This window comes from Babylonia areolata, chromosome 2 (assembly GCF_041734735.1).
Source record: "Babylonia areolata isolate BAREFJ2019XMU chromosome 2, ASM4173473v1, whole genome shotgun sequence".
Lineage (NCBI taxonomy): Eukaryota > Metazoa > Mollusca > Gastropoda > Neogastropoda > Buccinidae > Babylonia > Babylonia areolata.
The window spans coordinates 19,016,771-19,037,114 of record NC_134877.1 but is presented as its reverse complement, the minus strand read 5'-3'; the positions used below and the strand labels follow the sequence as shown (position 1 = coordinate 19,037,114).

The following is a 20,344-nucleotide window of genomic DNA, read 5'->3' as shown; positions in this document are numbered from 1 at the left end:
ACGCTCATAAAAGATACGTCATAGCTGACGCGACTCAAGAACTTGATGTGTCCAGTTCAAATGATGCAGCGAAATCTGTTTCGGTGAGCTGCGGTGCCAGGTGTTACCGTGGTGATTACTTCGTCCAAGGTCTGTGGAAGCGACAGAGCTGGTGGAAAACCCGGGGCACTTCTTGACGTTGTATTTCGCTTGAAATTCCAGAAGGCTTATTCGTGTGTATTTAACAGACCTCTCTCTCTCTGTCTCTGTCTCTCACTGTCTCTCTCCTCTCTCTCTCTCTCTCTCTCTCTCTCTCTCTCTCTCTCTCTCTCTCATGATTCCTTCACTGGATTAAGCGCGAAGCACAAGTGAGTCTTGAAGGCTTTGCCTCTTGTTTATGTATGCGATGTCTTTGCAATAAACGGTATGATTCAAACTTCAGATTCGTTAGACATGACCGTTCATGCGTATGTAAAACATTGTGCTGTGGCTGTAATATGGTTTACATGCCCGTGCACTCCACCTCATGAGGGTGGTATAGCTTGATAACGATTAAATAATTCGCATTCGTTCACATTCAGACTCTCTCTCTCTCTCTCTTACCCTCCTCTCTCTTACCCTCCTCTCTCTTTCACACTGATAAACGCAGACACGCAACCATGCAAACGCGCGTATACAGACACGTACACGCTTGCATGCACGCGAGCACGCGCGCGCGATTCTACTTTCGGCAAACATAAGCGACGGTGATACCACAACAACGTGATATCCTTCGCATCTATAATCTCTCCTCTCCTCCAACCTCTCTATACCCTAGCTCCTCCTTACCCCCCTTGCCCCCCCACCCCCGCCCCCCAGACTCCCTCCCCTCCCCCCACACCCCTCCCAACCAGGTTCTGTGACCTAACGCAGCAGTTGTGTGCTCTTTTCTGTCAGAATCACGACTCCTTTTTCTTCTTCTTCTTCCTCTTTTTTTTTTTAAACTGCTTCTTGTTACAAATCTCGTCAACGAGCCTTGTGTTTTTTTTAAAGTTGGCTTTCAGGGCGGATATATCGTGCAGTAGACTAGAAAAGCATAGCGCTTCGTCAGCGTTCTGCAGCAACGCACATATATACACATACATATATACACACGTACTCGCGCGCGCGCGCGCGCGCACACACACACACACACACACACACACACACACACACACACACAGAGTACCTCACACACACACACAGAGTACCTCACACACACACACACACACACACACACACACGTCCCCCCTCCCTGTCTCTCTCTCCCTCACACACACACACACACACACACACACAACGTTCCCCCTCCCTCTCTCTCTCCCTCACACACACACACACACACACACACACACACACACACACACACACACACACACACACACACGTCCCCCCTTCCCCTCTTTCTCCCTCACACACACACACACACGCACGCACGCACGCACGCACACACTCTCTCGCTTACACGCCCATTCACCTCTTCCCTTTCTCTTTTTCGCTCTGTTACTCACTGTCTTCCTTTTTCGCTCCTTATCTCTTTCCATACTTTTCTCTCTCCCGACCCCCCTCCCTCCCTCAACCCTTGTCTCTCAGTATGTCTGTCTGTCTGTCTTTCTCTCTCTGTCTTTCTCTCTCTTTCTGTCTCAACCACCACCCTCTCTCCTTCTCTCTCTCTCATTGTATCAACCACCCCCTCCCCCGCACTCAGTATATTTTCATACATGTGGGGTGGGGGTGGGGGTGGAGATGACTCTCACTAGTCTCAGTATATTTGCATAGATGGGGGGTGGGGAGGTGACCGCGCGTGTACGTGATTCTCCTGGTGTAATTCGATGAGATTCAAGCCGACATGCACATAACTTCGTAAACCTAAAAGGAAGCTGCTGGCCCATCCTTTCATTAACTCATAACGTGCGGAACACGCGCCACGCTGCCTCCGGTCTAGAACACGGCCTTCCTCCCTGAACCCAGACGGCTCCCCGATAGTCCTTGTACAGCCGATAAAACGGCGGAAGCAGATGAATTAATAACAGATAACTGGGGCGCAATCTTTACGGGGACAGACAGAGACAGAGCGCGTACTGCTCTGTTTCAAGATAAGGGGAACGAACCGTGAAGGTATCCCTCAGCGCTTGATGCGGAACAGCCTATAGCCAGACCCATCAATGTCACGGGGGGAGAGGACTTAATGGCTAGGATGAAGGGGGGAAGAAAAAGAAAACAAATAGGAAAGAAAAGAAAAGAAAAAAAAACACAGAAAGAAACAAGCAAACAAAAGAAAGAAAAAAAGCGCATGAACAAAGTTTTGAAAACCCAGAATTATTTGTACTCCTGAAGGGCACCAGAATACGTTTCGGTTAATTTGCTTCCGGCGTTCGGGCCATGAGCTACTAGTACGAACAGCTTTGAGGGAGGCCTTACAGTGAATTTTACCACACGAGTTAGTCGCGGCGTCTTTTTTTAGCAGAATTTAAACCTATAGAGAGAAATTATTTGGAGGAAAGAAGGTGCTGAGGAAATGTAGGCGTGTATGTATATAATAATTTATGGTGGATGGTTGTGAAGATTCCTGTAATGCGTGTCCCTTCTCACAGAATCAAGGACTCGACGGCAAAACCGTGAAGAAGGAATGGAACTGACTTTTTATGCTGAACGGGAAGGGGAGCACATTGCAACTTGTATATATATATATATATATATATATATTATATATCTGAAACAAAACTGTGGAAGCAAACCGGCTGTGTGATGAAGTTCTGCAAGTAAAGAACTAGGGAAGATAATAGCTATGGAAGGGTGGGGGGTGGCAGGGTAAAAACAAAGGGTGAAGGGAGTCCAAGCTACAGGAGGAGTGGAATTAGATGTTGGAACACAGCCTTGTCAGCAGAGCAGCTCTCTTTCAGACAGAAATAAATACAGCCTTTGTATGAGGACGACGCGTAATTGGTCCGCTCTGTGTCCGTATTACTGTATCGGTCCGTACGTTCCAGCGGTGACGGTGCTTAGCGTGTGATGAGACAAAAGGTCACCCCCTCTCTGGTACGTTCTTTCCTGCCCCCGGAAATGTCCCTACGTCGTCGTCCACCTGACTGCCGTAGCACATCCGTTCATTACCATTCTGCTGCACTCTGACGTTTATGGGAAGCAGAATATGTTCTGGGTTTTGAAGAAAAAGAAGGGTTGCTGCTCCGGAGGAAAAGCGCAGACGGAGGAAAGCATGAGCTGCCCATGGATTTCTTTGTCTTCTGTGCCAGTGGGTGTGTCGATCTAGAATCCACCTGCACAGCCACCAGAGGGCTTGTCACGGACTGTATCTTCAATGATCCTCGGATCCGAGAAACCTGACATCATATATATATATATATATATATATATATATATATATATATATGTGTGTGTGTGTGTGTGTGTGTGTGTGTGTGTGTGTGTGTGACAGAGATAAGACAAGAATAACTTTATTATCTCCAACTGGAGAAATTTGGTCAGGTGCATTATCACAACATAGACAAGTAAACAACATGGGGACCATAACTGTAAAAGTCAACAACAGCTTTTACGAATATTACGAAGATACAAATGTAAAAAAATATCACATACACCGTTTCATACATACATCCACACACTGCAGGTAATAACTAGTATTCTTAATGTAAAAAAAAAGAAGAAGAAAGAATTAAGAAACATTATTTGAATATAATTATAAACATAGCCTACTATACTGCACATTGATTATAATAGACAGATAAGATAAGAATAAAGATAAATTGCGGAAAACCGCAACCAGATAATCAGCACACACCAGCATTCCCCCCACCCCCCACCCCCACCCCCACCCACCCCACACACGCGGATTACAGAGATAAGGTTTTGCTTGTACAGCCACATGCATTTTTCATTGTGTGACCTAAACATTTGCGGGGAACTGTGGTCATGAGAAAAGTGGGACAGTCCGCATTGTCCTCTCATCAAGTCAGTAAGTGAACCATGCTGGAAGGATGGGGTCGATATTCAGGAAGAAAAGCATCAGAAGGTCGCGTTTCTTTTTATCGAATGGCGTAAATGGAATTCAGAGTCCCGTCGTCTTTAAAAGTTTGCATGAAAACGGTTGTGGAGTTCGATACCCATTGTGCATTTCTTTGAGCGGAACTAGGCGAAGAAGATGAAATAAGTATTCGAAGACATGCTTGAATTTAGTGAAGGGAAAGAAAAGAAGAAAAGAAGAAGAAGAAAAAACAAACAAAAAAAACAGGGAGGGATTGGGGGAGGGGGGGGAGGGGCGGGACTTACGCGTGCGCACTATCCCCCATCTCCCCCCCCCCCACCACCACCCACCCCCATCCCCCACATACACACAAATACACTCACACGCAAGATACGCATGTGCACACACACACACACACACACACACACACACCATTCGACTGCGGTTTGTTCTCTTTCTCTCTCTTCGCATGCGTGCGTGCCTTTCGGCTCCAGTGTGTGTGCGTGTGTGTGTTCGTGTGTGTATGTGTGCTTGAGTGTGTGTGCGCGCGCGTGCGTCAGAGAGAGAGAGAGTGTGTGTGTGTTTGTTTACTGCCACCAACCTCACATGTCTGAATTGACTGTTCGAATTTAACCCACGCCATGTCGTTAAGTACCCATGCTTTTAATTCAAGTCTTTGTCCACTCCCTTCCTTTTGAGGGCAGGCTCGTGATGTGCTGACGTCACCCTCGAACCCATGGCAACCGTTACCATTGTTGACTCAGTCCATGTGTTGCCTTCTCTCTCTCTCTCTCTCTCTCTCTCTCTCTCTCCATGTGGATGTTATGTATTATTTCAGTTTGTCCTTGCATCCGAAAGTAATGTTATAAGGCGCTTTTCTCGGGTAAAATATGTTTTTTAATCAATACGGTTGTATCGTCAAGGACACATTTGCCTATCACCAACGAAGTATGACTGCTGCAGCTACTGATGTTACTGCTATTTCTACTAGTGTTGATACTGCTACTGCCGTTGCTGCCACTATAAATGCAGTTGCTGCTGCTGCTACTACTACTACAACTGATACTACTAATACTGCTGCTAATGTAATTGATTGATGCTGTTGCTGCTGCTGCTACTACTGTTCTCCTGGTTGATCATCGTATCCGAAGATGGTTTGCACTCCACAATGAACTACAAGTACAATGCCACCCTTGTTTGCAGCCCATACTGACACTGCTTCCTTCTGTACAATATAACCAGCCGGCCAGTTTTTGTTGGGATTAATTCTGCTTTCTAATGATTCCGAGTGGTTGGTTGGTCCTGACTTCTGGTTTTGGCAGAAAGATCACCCCCGCCCCTTTACCCAGCCCCCATTCCCTTAACCCTTTCACCGCCATGGTCGCATTTCGGCACCAGCTAGGTAAAGCACCCATGTCACTGAAATGCAACCAGATGATGGGCCTTTTGTGCATTAACCTAATGCTCTTAATAACTCTCTCCATACGAACGTCGAAAGAGACGACGTTAACAGCGTTTCACCCCAGTTACCATCATCAAAATATTGCAAGCGGAAGGCTCTTATACTGAAGAGGTGAATGTTGACAAAGAATACCACAATTCTGACGACGGAAGCTAAAAGTTGGGTCATTCAGACACCCACTGGACATCCGAGGGGTCTGTGTAGAGTAGAAGAGAGGACTGGCCGTACTGAGTGAGTTAATTTTCAGTGGTATGATTGGCCACTTTTTTCTACACAATCACAGGGGAATCCCGAGGTGTTCTTGGACACCATCTTTTCTGTGGTTCCTGCACAAGGTTAATTTGCACTCTAAACTGACTGGCGGTGAAAGGGTTGAAGGATACACTCTAAAAGTACAAGAGAACTGTAACGTCTTTGAGGTCTGCGGGAAGAGGGCTTGGGGGGGATGCACTCTAAAAGTGCAAGAGAACTGTAACGTCTGTGAGGTCTGCGGGAAGAGGGCTTGGGGGGATGCACTCTAAAAGTACAAGAGAACTGTAACGTCTTTGAGGTCTGCGGGAAGAGGGCTTGGGGGATGCACTCTAAAAGTGCAAGAGAACTGTAACGTCTTTGAGGTCTGCGGGAAGAGGGCTTGGGGGATGCACTCTAAAAGTACAAGAGAACTGTAACGTCTTTGAGGTCTGCGGGAAGAGGGCTTGGGGAATGCACTCTAAAAGTGTACGAGAACTGTAACGACATTGAGGTCTGTTAGAAGAGGGACGGGGGGAGTGGGGCAGAGGGTTATCTTGAAGAAATAGGAAAAGTTGAGACATAAGAGTGAAAAATGCATGTCGTCAGTGCAACAGCAAAATGGGAGGGTTGTCGATCGGCTTCGGTAGCGGTAGAGAGGAGGGGGAAGGGGAGTAATTTTAGTGAAGAAAATCAGGAAACAATTTACTGCGTGTGCATGACTACGTTTGACCCGTCTTGTTAAAAAAAAAATGTTCCGATTTTAGTTGATATTTTGTTCTGGGAATCGTTTTCAGTATTTATTGTGAGCGAACCCTAGCCGTTTATCAGTGACATTATTCGGTAGGAGTAGACATTTGTCAGCGATGTTTTAGTCTTTTTCATAGTCTGATCGACATTTACTGTTTATCGCCCCACCTTGATTTCTCTTGTGTGTGTGTGTGTGGGGGGGGGGGGTCAGGAAAAAAAACACCTCTGTCTCTGTCTCTCTCTCTCTCTCTCTCTCTCTCTCTCATTGTTTACTTATCCTGTTTGGTTTTAATTTCGTAGTCTTGAATTAATATTTGCCCTGTTTGGTTTCGATTTCTTATTTTGAACTAATTAATCTTCTTTTTTTTTTAATTAAGAAATATACTCCTATTTGACTTCATATTGTTGTTGGTTATGATTAACTGCATCTTTAAAAAAAAATCATTTTCCAATGCTCTATTTATAAAAATGCAAATCATCAGTGATGTGATCATATTATGAATGATTTGATGAATGAACCTAGTTCTTTTCGTTCACCCCGCTTGGCGAGTGTTGTCAATTCCCCAGTAACCAGGACTGTCCTGTTGTTGATTCAGTGCTCCTAATGTCGTGCTGTGCTTTTCTCTGGATTGCCATTCACTGTATCCATGTCCACTAACCAACACTGTTCTGGTTTTCTTTGTTTGTTTTATTGATAAAAAAACAACAACTTTCTGTGCGAGAAAATGATGAAAGATTGTTTCAGAAGTTAGCGTGGGGAGTTAGGTAGGGTGGGGGGTCCGGGGGGTGGGTGGGGGGGTTCACTATGTCAGCACGTTATTTTCTGTTTCTGTGTTTTGATACTAACAACACAAAATTATCAAATTATTCTAGTTTGGCTGGTGATGAAACTGTGGATGAGCGTGGCCACGATGTAATACCGTGGTGTCTGTGATTTAGCACACGCTTCAAATGTTGTTGCTCTGCCATTTGTGTTATTTGTTGTCTCCCTTGCACTGCTGATCCCACCGACACCTGGGTTAGTTTGTAACATCCGGATTCTTCTTATCTGCTCGTCAGCAATTTATGAATCATCGCAGGTTTTCATAAATGGCAAATTCTCAGTGTATACTTTGTTAAATATTTACCACAGTGCATTATATCGTTGGGTAGTTGACTCGGTGCTTTAAAAAAAAAAAAGTTGAATGGTCGGCAATGATCAACATTTCATGAGCTGTTCCTAAGTCCTAAATTGTGAACTATGCATCGCCTTTATGAAATTGTTAATCCTTTGATGCCCTTGTTGATACTCGGTTCATGTTTATCGGTTGCTGTTGTTGATGGTCATCATTTGACAAGGTGCCGTTATTGGTCGTTGTCCAGTTGTTTTCCCTGTCTGTCCATACGCTGACCGCTTGTGTCACTGATCCCCAGTTGAGAAATCGTGATTGGTCCACATGCTACGTTTTTGTCACTTGATCCGCACTTTCTGTTGCAAAATGTGTTGTTGTCTATCCTTGTAAATGTTCCTGTTGTCACTTGAATTATTGGAACATTTTTTTGTTTGCCGCCTGTACGGGTCTAGGCGGCATCGCATTTCTTTAACGTCAGTTTTAATCACTCTTTTAGCTGGGTGTTGGACCATGTTATCTCCTTGCTCATGTTACAGAACCCTGTCAGATTGGACCGTCTCATTTCTTTTCTTTTTCTTTCACAGACACCTGTCAGAGTGGACCATCTCGGCTTGCTGTTTCCTGTTACCATTTGCAGTCAGTTTGGACCTCCTCTGTCGTGTTTTAGTTTGTGATCAGAGCATACGCTTTTGCAGCTTTTTCTTACTTTGTATCATGATTATGCACCATTATTGGCCGTTTGATTAAATCCCACTAGCAGCTGCGTTATGTTGGCGTTAAGATTTGTGATTGATTTCCTCGAAGTGAGTGATCTGAAACGAGTGTAGTGAGAAATTGTGGCGATAGAAGCTGAACTAGACACACCTAGATAGCCACCCATCACGGCACACCTGTGACACCTGGCTTTGTGCCCTTGCTTTTTGCAGTACCTGCAGCATCGGAGACGCCTGCAGCAGGAACATGAGAAACAGCTTCAGGAGCACATACAGGTACTGCCCATGGCTGTATGGTGGTGACTGTCTCCTCAGTGTCCTCTCTCCGTCTTACCTGCCCTCAGGCTGTTCCATGTGTCCGTCGTTTTGTTTCTTTTGTATGAAATATACTTTTACAGTGTCTCGTTTCCTAGGTTTCCCGAAGGCCTTTTCTGAATTAGTTTTATAAGTCATATTGTCTTTCAGAATCTTTTTTTTTTTTTCCTTACGTTTCCAATTGGTACTTTATGAGGTGGCATGGTTTCAAGAGCGTTGTCTCGCAGAGCCCATCTCTGTTTCGTTCCTGCGTGCCAGCTTTAGAACTAAAGCCCATTCTCAGCAGCATGGGTGGTTATGGACTCGTAGAAGGGGGTTATGTATGACAGGTAGAATAACCGAACTGATTTGCATCGTTTGCATCTAATTACCCATTGTTTGCTCATGCCTGCATTGCTGCTCTGTAGAGCTACCTCCCTTACCCCCATCATTTCACAGTTTTCCTTTTCCGCTTCTTTACATCATTCAGAATTCCACCTGACTTTTTTATCTTTTTTTCCTTCCTTTTTTAAAAAAAAAAAACGTTTATGCACGACTTCTCTTTTGTCTGCCACTAACGGTCTGTCAGTTAGTTTGTCTGTCTGTCTGTCTGTCTGTCTTTCTTGACTGTACTGCGTCTGTTGGTTTTGGTTTTGTTTTAGGTTTTTCGCATAGATTTACCTTTGAAATTCAGAATATGTACAAACAGACTGTCTCTGCCATTCTGGACACAAAATCGCATGCGGTCTGAATATGAACATTGCTTATCATCAGAGGACGCGCTTTCGCCGCGTGGACATCCCCGTGGCTTGAGGCCAGGAAACGGGGTGAAGAATTTGTGGCGTAGCGTGACAGATGAGGACTCCCAGCACTTTTCATGTCCACAGATTCTCCTCTTTCATTTCACCTGGCTTCTCCGAGTGCTGGTCTCATTCAGTTCTTGTCGACACCGGCTTCCGGGCATTTAGCTGTCATCTGTCGCGAATGATGGCAATAATAATATTAAAAAAATTGTCAGTAATAAAATCCGGTAGATATAGAAGTACATTATTATCCATATAGTTAGTGTGAGGTGGATTCCAGACTATTCGGAGTAATGGGTGTAGGGAAGGACTTCTGTCTTAGTTTGTTGACACGTGAGACCGCACTGGGATAAGTAAAGACAACGCCCCGTGTATTGTAGTGTGTGTACATGGGGTTCCATTTCATGGATGAACTTCGGAATTACACACCTTCTGCTTTTTTTTGTGCGCATCCAAGCCTGAATGGCCTAGTATCAGCGAGCTGCTCATTACTTGTAGTTGGCCGATTAATCTAGTTCAGAAGGCTACCATCATCATCATAATAATGATAACAACAATGATAATGATAACGATTTTTGCAGATACATTCAGGTTTTCTTGAAACAATATGTGGTTTATTGAACCATGTGATTATGCAACAGATGGTCTTGAATTAGTTTCGGTGTATGCCGAGAGGTGCTGTTCAATCCATCTCTCTCTCTCTCTCTCTCTCTCTCTCTCTCTCTCTCTTACACCGTGTGTGCGTGTGTGTGCGCGCGCGCGAGTGTGTGTGTGTGTGTGTGTACAAAAAGCACAACCAGGACATCCGCATATTGCGTTGAATATATATTATGATTATACCCTTGCACCATATCATTTTTTGTCCACTTCTTTGTGCCCTATCAATTTACCAAAACGTATATCGTCTGAGATTGCACACAATCAAAACGAAGCACTCGTGAAGCATACATAAAGTCGTTGTCACCAGTGATATATTTACCATTGAGAGGCGTCAAAAGAAAGCCTGTCTGAATACTGGGTTGCATTTCATAATGGCGTAAGGCTTTTTTTTTTTCTTTTTTCTTTTTTTTCGTTCCGTACCAGCTCGCGCGCACATTCACTTGCGCACCCTGTCACTCACTCTCTCACACACACACGCACACACGCGCGCACGCAAACACACACACACACACAACACGACACATACAATACACAACACACACATACGCACGAAAACACACACACACACACACACACACACACACAGATTGTACTTTCAAACGGCTCGGAAGGGTCGCAGCCATGCCCCTACACACAATGCACATAGCCCCGAGATTTCACATTGACGTCATTTGTCGCTGGCTCTTTTTTTCTTTTTTCTTTTTCTCCGGTCGACATGCCTTGCTGACAGTAAACACCACAGGTTGTGTAAAAGCTAATCAGTCGGGTGTTATTAAACGGGTGCCACACAATGTACTTTAGATGTTTATAGTTCTGTACTCTGGTGCAGAAAGCGAAGGCGTAACGAGCGTGTTTGACAGTCTGCAGGCGAAATGTGGTGCCCCGTTATTAACTCACTCAGTACGGCCAGTCCTCTCTTCTCCTCTACACAGACCCCTCGGATGTTCAGTGGGTGTCTGAATGACCCAACCTTTAGCTTCCGTCGTCAGAATTGTGGTATTCTTTGTCAACATTCACGTCTTCATTATAAGAGCCTTCCGCTTGCAATATATTGATGATGGTAATTGGGGTGAAACGCTGTTAACGTCGTCTCTTTCGCTGTTCGTATGGAAAGAGTTAAACTGCGCGCGCTCGCGTGTTTGTCTATCGTTTGTTTAATTTGATTCTGTCCACACCCACACACACACACACACACACACACACACACACACACACACACACTACAAACGCGAACCGCATGCAAGCGCACACTCTCATGCAAACCCCATACATATGATATTGATACTTGCGCGCGCGCGCGCACATATGCACCGTCTGTCTCCCCCCCACCCCCTCTCTGTCTCTCTCCCCCCCCCTCTCTGTCTCTCCCCCCTCTCTGTCTCTCCTCTCTCTCTCTCTCTCTCTGTCCCTCAAAAACGAAACAACGTGTCTCTTGTTGTCGGGGTGTGGGGCAGGAGAAACGGAAATGCTTTTATTGACATGCTGCGTCATCTGTACACACACATTCGTTGTCAAAAGATTGTCCAGATTTCATGTCTCCGTCTCCATCTCTGTCTCTGTCTTCCTCTCTCTCTCTCTCTCTCTCTCTCTCTCTCTCTTCCCCTCCCCCTCTCTCTCTTCCCCTCCTCTCTTCCCCTCCCTCTCTCTCTCTTCCCCTCCCTCTCTCTTCCCCTCCCTCCCTCTATCTCTCTCTTCCCCTCCCTCTCTCCCTCTTCCTCTCCCTCTCTCTCTTCCCCTCCCTCCCCCACTCCACGTCTCTCTCTCCCTCTCTATCTCTCTCTCTCTTCCCCTCCCCCTCTCTCTCTTCCCCTCCTCTCTTCCCCTCCCTCTCTCTCTCTTCCCCTCCCTCCCTCTATCTCTCTCTTCCCCTCCCTCTCTCCCTCTTCCTCTCCCTCTCTCTCTCCCCCTCCCTCCTCCACTCCACGTCTCTCTCTCTCTCTCTCTTCCCCTTCCCCCACTCCACGTCTCTCCTACTCTCTCTCTCTTCCCCTCCCTCCCCCACTCCACGTCTCTCTCTCCCTCTCTCTCCCCCTCCCTCCCCCCACTCCACGTCTCTCCCTCTCTCTCCCTCTCCCTCCCTCCCTCTCTCTCTCTCTCCACCCTTACCATTCCCACCCATTCTCTTTCCATGCCCCAACCCCCACCCCCACCCCCACCCCTCCATCCCTCTGTTTTCAAGATTCCATGCGATCTGTCCTCATTCCCTTCCACCCTTCTCTCTCTTCCCTCGCCCCTCTTTCCTCCTCCCCCCCCTCCCCAGTCTCCTCCTCCTCTCCCCCTCCCCCCTGCCCTCCAGCCCCCCCCCCCCCCCCCCCTCCCCAGTCTTCTCCTCTCTTGTCTCCTCCCATGGGCGTGGTGGTGTAGACGCGCGTGTTAATCAGTGGATCAGTGTTGATGAGGGCAGAGATGAAGTGAGCTGATCGAACGTGTCAGGAGGGAGGGGGAAGAAGAAAAAAAAAAGAAAGATGATTAAAGACACCTGCATGCTCTGTCCGCTTCCCTTCGTTGAAATGACTTGATTTCTAAGGGTCGGTGGTGCACGGTGCACCTGACAGGTAGGAATGTCCCCTTCCCCCTTCTCACCTGACTGTGGTTCATCTTCCTTTTCTTTTCTTTTTTTCTTTTTTTTTTGGGGGGGGGGGGTGAGGTATTGTTTATTTTGTTGTGTGGATTTTTTTGGTGTTGTTGTTTTGTTTTGTTTTTTACCTTGTATTTTTGTTTTTGTTTCAACACTACATTTTCCTCTTTTTTTTTCCTCTCTGAACCATATGTTAAGTGTCGTGTATCTTAGTTGATGGCTCTGTGTGTGTGTGTGTGTGTGTGTGTGTGTGTGTGTGTGTGTTCGCGCATATGTGTGTGTGTGTGTGTGTGTGCGCGTGTGTACGTGTGTATTTGTGCAAACATCAGTATCCTTAAATTCCAGAGGGGGAAAAAAATGTAATTCTTTATGCCTGCCATGAATAAATAACCAAGTATGTTGGTGGAAGGAAAAGGAAAGAGTTCGTGTTGCTTTTCCCCCCATCAGTTATCCACGTGCAGAAGGTGGATGCTTCCCCCAGTGCGGCCTTTTCTTTCCTTGTTTTTTTTTCCCCCCAGCTTTTATTAGAATTAACAGCATTGTGCAGTTCGTCCGCCTGCGTTCTCATTCTTCTTCACTCGTTGTTGATTATCTTGCACTTAAACGCAGCTGGAGATATTAAAAAAGAAAAAGAAGAAAAAAAGAACTTTGCAGGCGTTTTACACGTTTAACATTTGGACAGAATTCAACAATCGCCTGAGGAAAACAGTGCCAGCTTCTCTTCTGGAAAACAAAATTGTCGGGATTCTTTCTCAGACCCGGAATCCCATCCTGAGAAACATCTCGGCCTTACGGAATGCTAGAGGTAAAACTTCTTGGAATTAATCTTGATGAAAATGTAAACGTTTTCAGGTCACAGTCTGCATTTTGTTTTCTTTGTTTTAATTATTTATTTATTTACTTACTTCTTTTTATTTTATTTTATTTTATTTTTTTTGTTTTTTGTTTTGTTATTTTATTTTTATTGTATTTATTTATTTATCTTTTTTTTTCTCAAGGCCTGACTAAGCGCGTTGGGTTACGCTGCTGGTCAGGCATTTGCTTGGCAGATGTGGTGTAGCGAATATGGATTTGTCCGAGCACAGTGACGCCTCCTTGAGCTACTGATACTGATACTGTTGTTTGTTTTTGTTTTTAAATATATAAAAAGAAAGAAAGAAAGAAAGAAAAACTTGTTTAGAAAGTTTTCGACATACTTTTAAGTCGTGGCTCACACACAACTGGGATGGAGATGGGAGAGCCGTGGTAAATTTCTTCTCAGTCTTAGCTCCGGTTCGTTCCAGGCTGTGATCAGTTTGCATGTAGTTCTCTCCCTTTTCTGACCTGCAATCTCCAAACTATTCGCTTCCAGACAATTGGAATCTGTCTTGTTGCGTGTCGTGCCTCTCCTGTTCCAAGTGACTCTACACAGAGGCTGGAGAACATCCTTTAAAAAAAAAGTAGACCGAAACTGGCAGTTAATTATCGATATCTGAATCAGAATCTGAAAAATTACAAACATGCAGCAACAACAACGACTGTATCCTAAATTTGTAAGTTTGAATAAACTTTTGTCCGCCAACCCAAGCTGCCAACTTTTGGGGACTCTAAGCACTATGATTTGATTTGATTTGACCTTTTGGTGATCCTTAGGCCTATTCTCAACCACCAGCGGAATTTGTGGACATTAATGCACATTAATATACTTTTTTTTTTTCGCGCATGCCTCCACCCTCCTACCCGAAGTTCTTCATAGCGGGTTCAAAACCATTTTGATATACGCGCAGTATGAAAAAGAAAGACTCATTCATTCACGTACTGACACTTCTTTTCTGATCCCTCCCACAGATTTCACTCTCTTCTCCCGGATTTTTTTTTCTTTGTCACATAGATTAACTCTTTCCATACGAACGGCGAAAGAGACGACGTTAACAGCGTTTCATCCCAATTACCATCATCAAAATATTGCAAGCGGAAGGCTCTTATACTGAAGACGTGAATGTTGACAAAGAATACCACAATTCTGACGACGGAAGCTAAAGGTTGGGTCATTCAGACACCCACTGGACATCCGAGGGGTCTGTGTAGAGGAGAAGAGAGGACTGGCCGTACTGAGTGAGTTAAAATATTCAGAAGAGGGCGTTGCTGCCACCGGCCCCCACCCATCTGATTCAGATCGTGCGACCACCCAGTGACAGGCATTTCACCCAGAAAGCAGTTCTAACCATAAAAAAGGAGGGGGGAAAAAAAGAAAGAAAGAATAAAAAGAAGATCAATTACACCTCTGATTCAGGTTCCGTCGAAAAGGAGCTTATCTGTTCTAATCTTCTGCCCAGTGTTGCCAGCTCTTGGGGTTTGGGGGCTGGAACTTGAAATCACCCCGTGCTGCTTGATTAGTACCACAAGCTGCGTGGTACATGTACACAGACAGACCATTGTGAAAGCCCTCCAACCCAGTCCTTGGCCATTTACACGGCAGCATCGCAAGGCTTTGAGGTCGTTTGTTGACTTCAGGAAGGAAGAGGGAGAGTCTTGTTACTCCTGCACTGCGAGTAGTTTGTGTGGTCGATCATCGGTTTTGTAGTAGTAGTAGTTGTTGTTGTTGTATCATGATCATGATCATCATCATTATCATTATTGTTGTAGCTGTTGTTGTAGCTGTTGTTGTAGATTGTAGTAACATGGGTTTCCGTATTTCTCGCTCCTGACCACCAACTCTTCGATTTATTCACTGTCTGTCTGTCTGTCTGTCCCTCACACACACACACACACACACACACACACACACACACACACACACACACACACACACACACACACACACGCACGCACGCACGCATTTGGTAGTGATTTTTTCTTTTCTTTTCTATTTTCCCCTATTTTCTCTTACTTTTTATTGATCTTTCTGTACTTGTACCTTTTCCCCACAACTTCCTTGCCTCTGTAGTGCAATTTAGACTTGCTTTTGAAGTACAAAGACACGCGCAGGCGCAAGAATGTGGTCCGAATAACGATTTGGGGGGCGGGGGGGGGGGGTGCGTGGGGGGGGTGTGTTGCATTCAGGAAGATACTCGGCTATTAATAGTGTGCAGCGAGTGGAAGATCTGGACCAGTGGGTCGAACAGAAAATATGGCTTGGGCTGGAAACGGGTCAGAGGAATGGGGGGGTGGGGTGGAGGGGGGTGGGGGTTGCCGAGGGAGGTGTGGGGTGGATGTGTGTGTGGGGAAGGGGGGGGGGAATTGGAAGTCGGTCATGATTCTTGAGTCAGCACAAACACCTTGTAAGTATCGATCTGTTGGGATAGGCTCTGCAAAAAATCACGGCCAGTTCGTGCGTGGAGAGCGTGCACGTTCGTGCGCGCGCGCGAGCGCGCGTGCACACACACACACACACACACACACACACACACACACACACACACACACACACACACACACACACTTTGCTCGCTGCACGTACCAGAGAGAGAGAGAGAGAGATGTAAAACCCCCAGAATAGCCCATTTCGTCGTGCAAGTTGGCTATGCTCCAGTTCCCACCCTCCCCCCCCCCCCCCCCATTCCCGTCTCCAGCATTTTAACTTTCCACCCCCACCCCCACCCCACCGCCCTGAGACCGTACCGACTTTCTCCCTTTCCCCTCCCCTCCCTCCCTCTCTCTCTCTCTCTCCCTTTCCCTCCGTCTCCAAGCGGTTCATTCACCACAACGATTGACTCCCCTGCATGCCACGGATTTCACTCAACCGTGACAATGTGCTGTGGGTGCGGCGCGCCGGGAGATACTGGAAAAAAAATATATAAAAAAGAAAAGGGGAAAAAAAAAAGCTGAGACAGGGATAAAGGATAGGGGGAGGACAGAAAAACACCACACACACACACACACACACACACACACACACACACACACACACACACACACACACACACAGTTTTCATAAAACCAGTGGGGGATAGGGCAGTCTCCACAGGAGAAGTCAGACAGGAGTCGGATAAAAAAAAAAAAAAAAAAGAAGAAGAAGAAGAAGAAGAAGAAAAAAAAAGAAAGATAACTAAAGAGAAGAAATAGGTTTGGTTAGTTAGTTGTAGAAAAAGACACAACAAAATAAACGAAAAGACAAGAGTTTCAGTTTCAGTAGCTCAAGGAGGCGTCACTGCGTTCGGACAAATCCATATACGCTACACCACATCTGTCAAGCAGATGCCTGACCAGCAGCGTAACCCAACGCGCTTAGTCAGGCCTTGAGGGGGAAAAAAAAGAAAAAAAAGGTGAATAAATAATAGATAAGCTTACACAAATAAATAAATAAATAAATAATGTAAAAAAAAAAAAATAATAATAATAAGGATAAATAAGCAAATAGATGTAAAACATGAAGACACACATTCACATATACACCCACACATGCATAACAGATATGCACCGAACATGCAGTTTCACAGATATGAAAGCACAGTCAAATACGAAAAGACGAGAAAGAAATAATAATAATAATAATGATAATAGTAAGTCTACAGTCACAGGCGACGCTGCTTGGTCCAAGCAGACAGCCCAGTTAGACATTAGGTCGGATATGTTCTATCCATGGTCAGCCATGACCGAAGGAGGCCGACTAGCAATAATAATAATAATAATAATGGTATTTATATAGCGCTGAATCTTTTGCAGAGACAAATCAAAGCGCTTTCGCACCAGTCATTCACACGCATGCATAACTCTCTCAAAAACTGGAGAAACTGAAGACAAGGAAGAGGCAGGGAACGGAGGCTATTTTGGGAAGAGGTGGGTTTTAAGGCCAGACTTGAAATGCGGAGAAAGAAGTTTAAGAAAGAAGGAATGAGAAAGGAATGATCATCTCATCTTTTCCCTTATGTCAAACATAATTATTATACAGTCCTACCTTTTCCTTGCAAACATGAGCAACTGACACTTGTATGATTTTTTCTTCACGACGATGCATTGATTTATTGTACTTGTATAATTCATCTGTGACTCCCCCCCCCCCCCCCCCCCTCTCTCTCTCTCTGTGCATGACCAATTCGGGCGCGTGTTTGTGCATGCTTACCAGCGCGAGTGTATGTATTTGTCTTCGTGCTCGCGCGCGCATGTGCGTGATTGTGTAATTGATGTGCGTGATTGTGTTCAAAAGAAACGCGTATCATTTCCACACTGTTGAATTATTGACGACTGTCCAGTGAATCCAGCGTGTCGACTGCCAGTTCACCAGACACTTTACAACATACACACACCGGTCTGTTCGTGCGTGTTCTCTCCACTCCCATTCATAGCTCTGTGTACACACTCCTTCCCCCCCCCCCCCCCCCCCCCCCCCCAAATCCACCCCCACCCCATCCCCTATCCCCACTTCATTCCCCACATCCGCTTCTCCGCCCTCCACACACACAAACACACACACACGTACTTGGTGGGAGACAGCGCAGCAGTCCTGCTGAATGGTTTGAAACCTGTTCTCCCCCCCCCCTCCCTCCCTCCCCCCAGGCCCCCATCCTCTTCAGGCTTCCTCCCTTCCCCTCCCTCCGCTCCCATGATGGTGATCTCCATCATACCCCGCCCCCCCCCCCCCCCCCCCGCCAAACTCCGCCCACCCCTAAGCTTCTCGCTTCCTCCTATCGAGCAAATCCCCAAACAGGAGGGATGTTTGCGTGAAACCCGAATATAGTGCTCATTTTTCCCTCCCTTTTCCGTTCACTTCCGCTGAGACTCCATCTTTTTATTGGCTCTCTCTTTCTCCTTCTCTCTCTCTCTCTCGCTCTTTCTCTTTCTCCGTGTCTCTGTTTCTGTCTTTCTAACACTGTCCTTCCCTGACCCTCATCTCTTCAACCATTCAGAAAAGGAAAAAAAAGAAAAAAAAGAAAAGAAAATCTTTCTTGCTGTCACACAGACAAGAACTTCGGCATCCGCTGACTTGCGTACATTCCTTAGTAACATTCCATAGCATACCCCGGTGCTACATCAAGCGACAGGGATAAATGTACTGCTCACATTACATTAACCCGTTTCGCTAAGATATAGAACAACAACAACAAAAACAATCCATGAAATGAGGTTAAAATGGTTCCAGATGAAAATTATTTATCATATTCTTGTGGCAAATTCGGTTTTTATGAAGATGGGAATACTCCCAGATAATATGTGTAATTTTTGTAAGGAAGAAAGGGATACAATTCTGCATTATTTATGGGAATGTAACCATGTACAACATTTTTGGAAGCAGTTTGTGAGATATTTAAAAGAAAAGTGTTTACATTGTGATAGACTTAACCTGAATGACACATTGGTGCTTTTTGGACATAACAAAATGAAAACTGATGAATGTTTCTCATATATTTTATTGATAGCTAAATTCTGTGTATACAAATGTAGAATCAACAAAGTAAAACCAACACTGCAAATGTTCAAAAAAGACCTCAAACAGGCATATGAAGTAGACAAGTATGCCTTTAACATAACTATGGAATATAACAAGTTTGTGGAAAAAATGGGCACTTTATAACTGTTTGATACAAGATTAAGCTATGCAATGCTACCTTGGGATTTTGCCATTGAACATATATTGTTTTGCTGTTATAGATTTGTCAGTATTTATAACTTAAGTATATGCTTACCCTATACGTTCTAATACACAAAACATATAAATTCTGTATCTGTAAACCTTTGTCTGAATAAAAAATGTTGAGAAAGAAAAAAAGAACAAGCCGACATACTTTGCTGTACAAACAGTAAATACTGTTTATGGGGAATATTCAGCAGACTTCTTAAAACACGTGAAAACCATCGGCCGGGAAAGCAAGCCGAAGTTGTAACCTACATATTTTCTTCCGGTGAACAGAAGCATTGCCCGCGTAGAGAACATGCATGGGGTATTGATCAGGACCCCACCCACCTGTAATTACATTTAAGATAGATTGTATAAACTTACGTTCTCCACGATCCACTTAACTGCCAGTAAAAAGCTTTCACCTCCTTTTGAACCCAGGTTGCGCGGCTTTCCGCAATTTATCTTTATTCTTATCTTATCTGTCTATTATAATCAATGTGCAGTATAGTAGGCTATGTTTATAATTATATTTAAATAATGTTTCTTAATTCTTTCTGTTTTTACATTAAGAATACTAGTTATTACCTGCAGTGTGTGGATAGATGTATGTATGAAACGGTGTATGTGATATTTTTTTTTACATTTGTATCTTCGTAATATTCGTAAAAGCTGTTGTTGACTTTTTCAGTTATGGTCCCCATGTTGTTTACTTGTCTATGTTGTGATAATGCACCTGACCAAATTTCTCCAGTTGGAGATAATAAAGTTATCTTATGGAGAGCATTCCAATTCTGTTAACTAACTATTGATTTGCGCTAGACACAGGACAGACACACGTTAGGTCCTTGTTTTTTTGTTTGTTTGTTTTTTTTAATTGTGTTTGGATGTGTGTATGTATTTGTGTGTGTGTGTGTGTACGTGTGTGTGTACGTGTGTGTGTGTGTGTGTTCAATGCAGAACGTTGCCAGTACGATTGTTGACTATAGTTTAGCTCCGTATCTGGTGGAAGATCATAAGTGTGTGTCTGGTTGTGGTGGGGGTGGTGGTGGGGGTACGTGTGTGTGTGTGTGTGTGTGTGTGTGTGTGTGTGTGGATATATGTGGGTTTGGATGTGAAAGCTTAGTATCGCATGAAGACCTGTCAGATGGAGAGAGTAAAAGAAAAAAAAGATGGTTTTGATTGAGGGCTCATAAAACAATGCAATGATGGTAGCAGTAGTAGAAGTAGTAG

The 20,344-nt window shown here is 44.8% G+C and overlaps 1 protein-coding gene across 4 annotated transcripts in view; it reads left to right on the top strand.

Annotated features, from left to right (window-relative positions):
- The window catches only part of LOC143298772 (histone deacetylase 5-like), a 152,076-nt gene that overhangs the window by 64,974 nt on the left and 66,758 nt on the right, over positions 1 to 20,344 (top strand). For 3 of the 4 annotated variants that reach the window (XM_076611748.1, XM_076611740.1, XM_076611723.1), the window contains exon 5: positions 8,458 to 8,520. The exons of the other annotated variant lie outside the window; for it this stretch is intronic. In XM_076611748.1, coding sequence (XP_076467863.1) covers positions 8,458 to 8,520 — 63 coding nt within the window. The remainder of the gene's footprint in view (positions 1 to 8,457; positions 8,521 to 20,344) is intronic. 4 annotated transcript variants of the gene reach the window in all.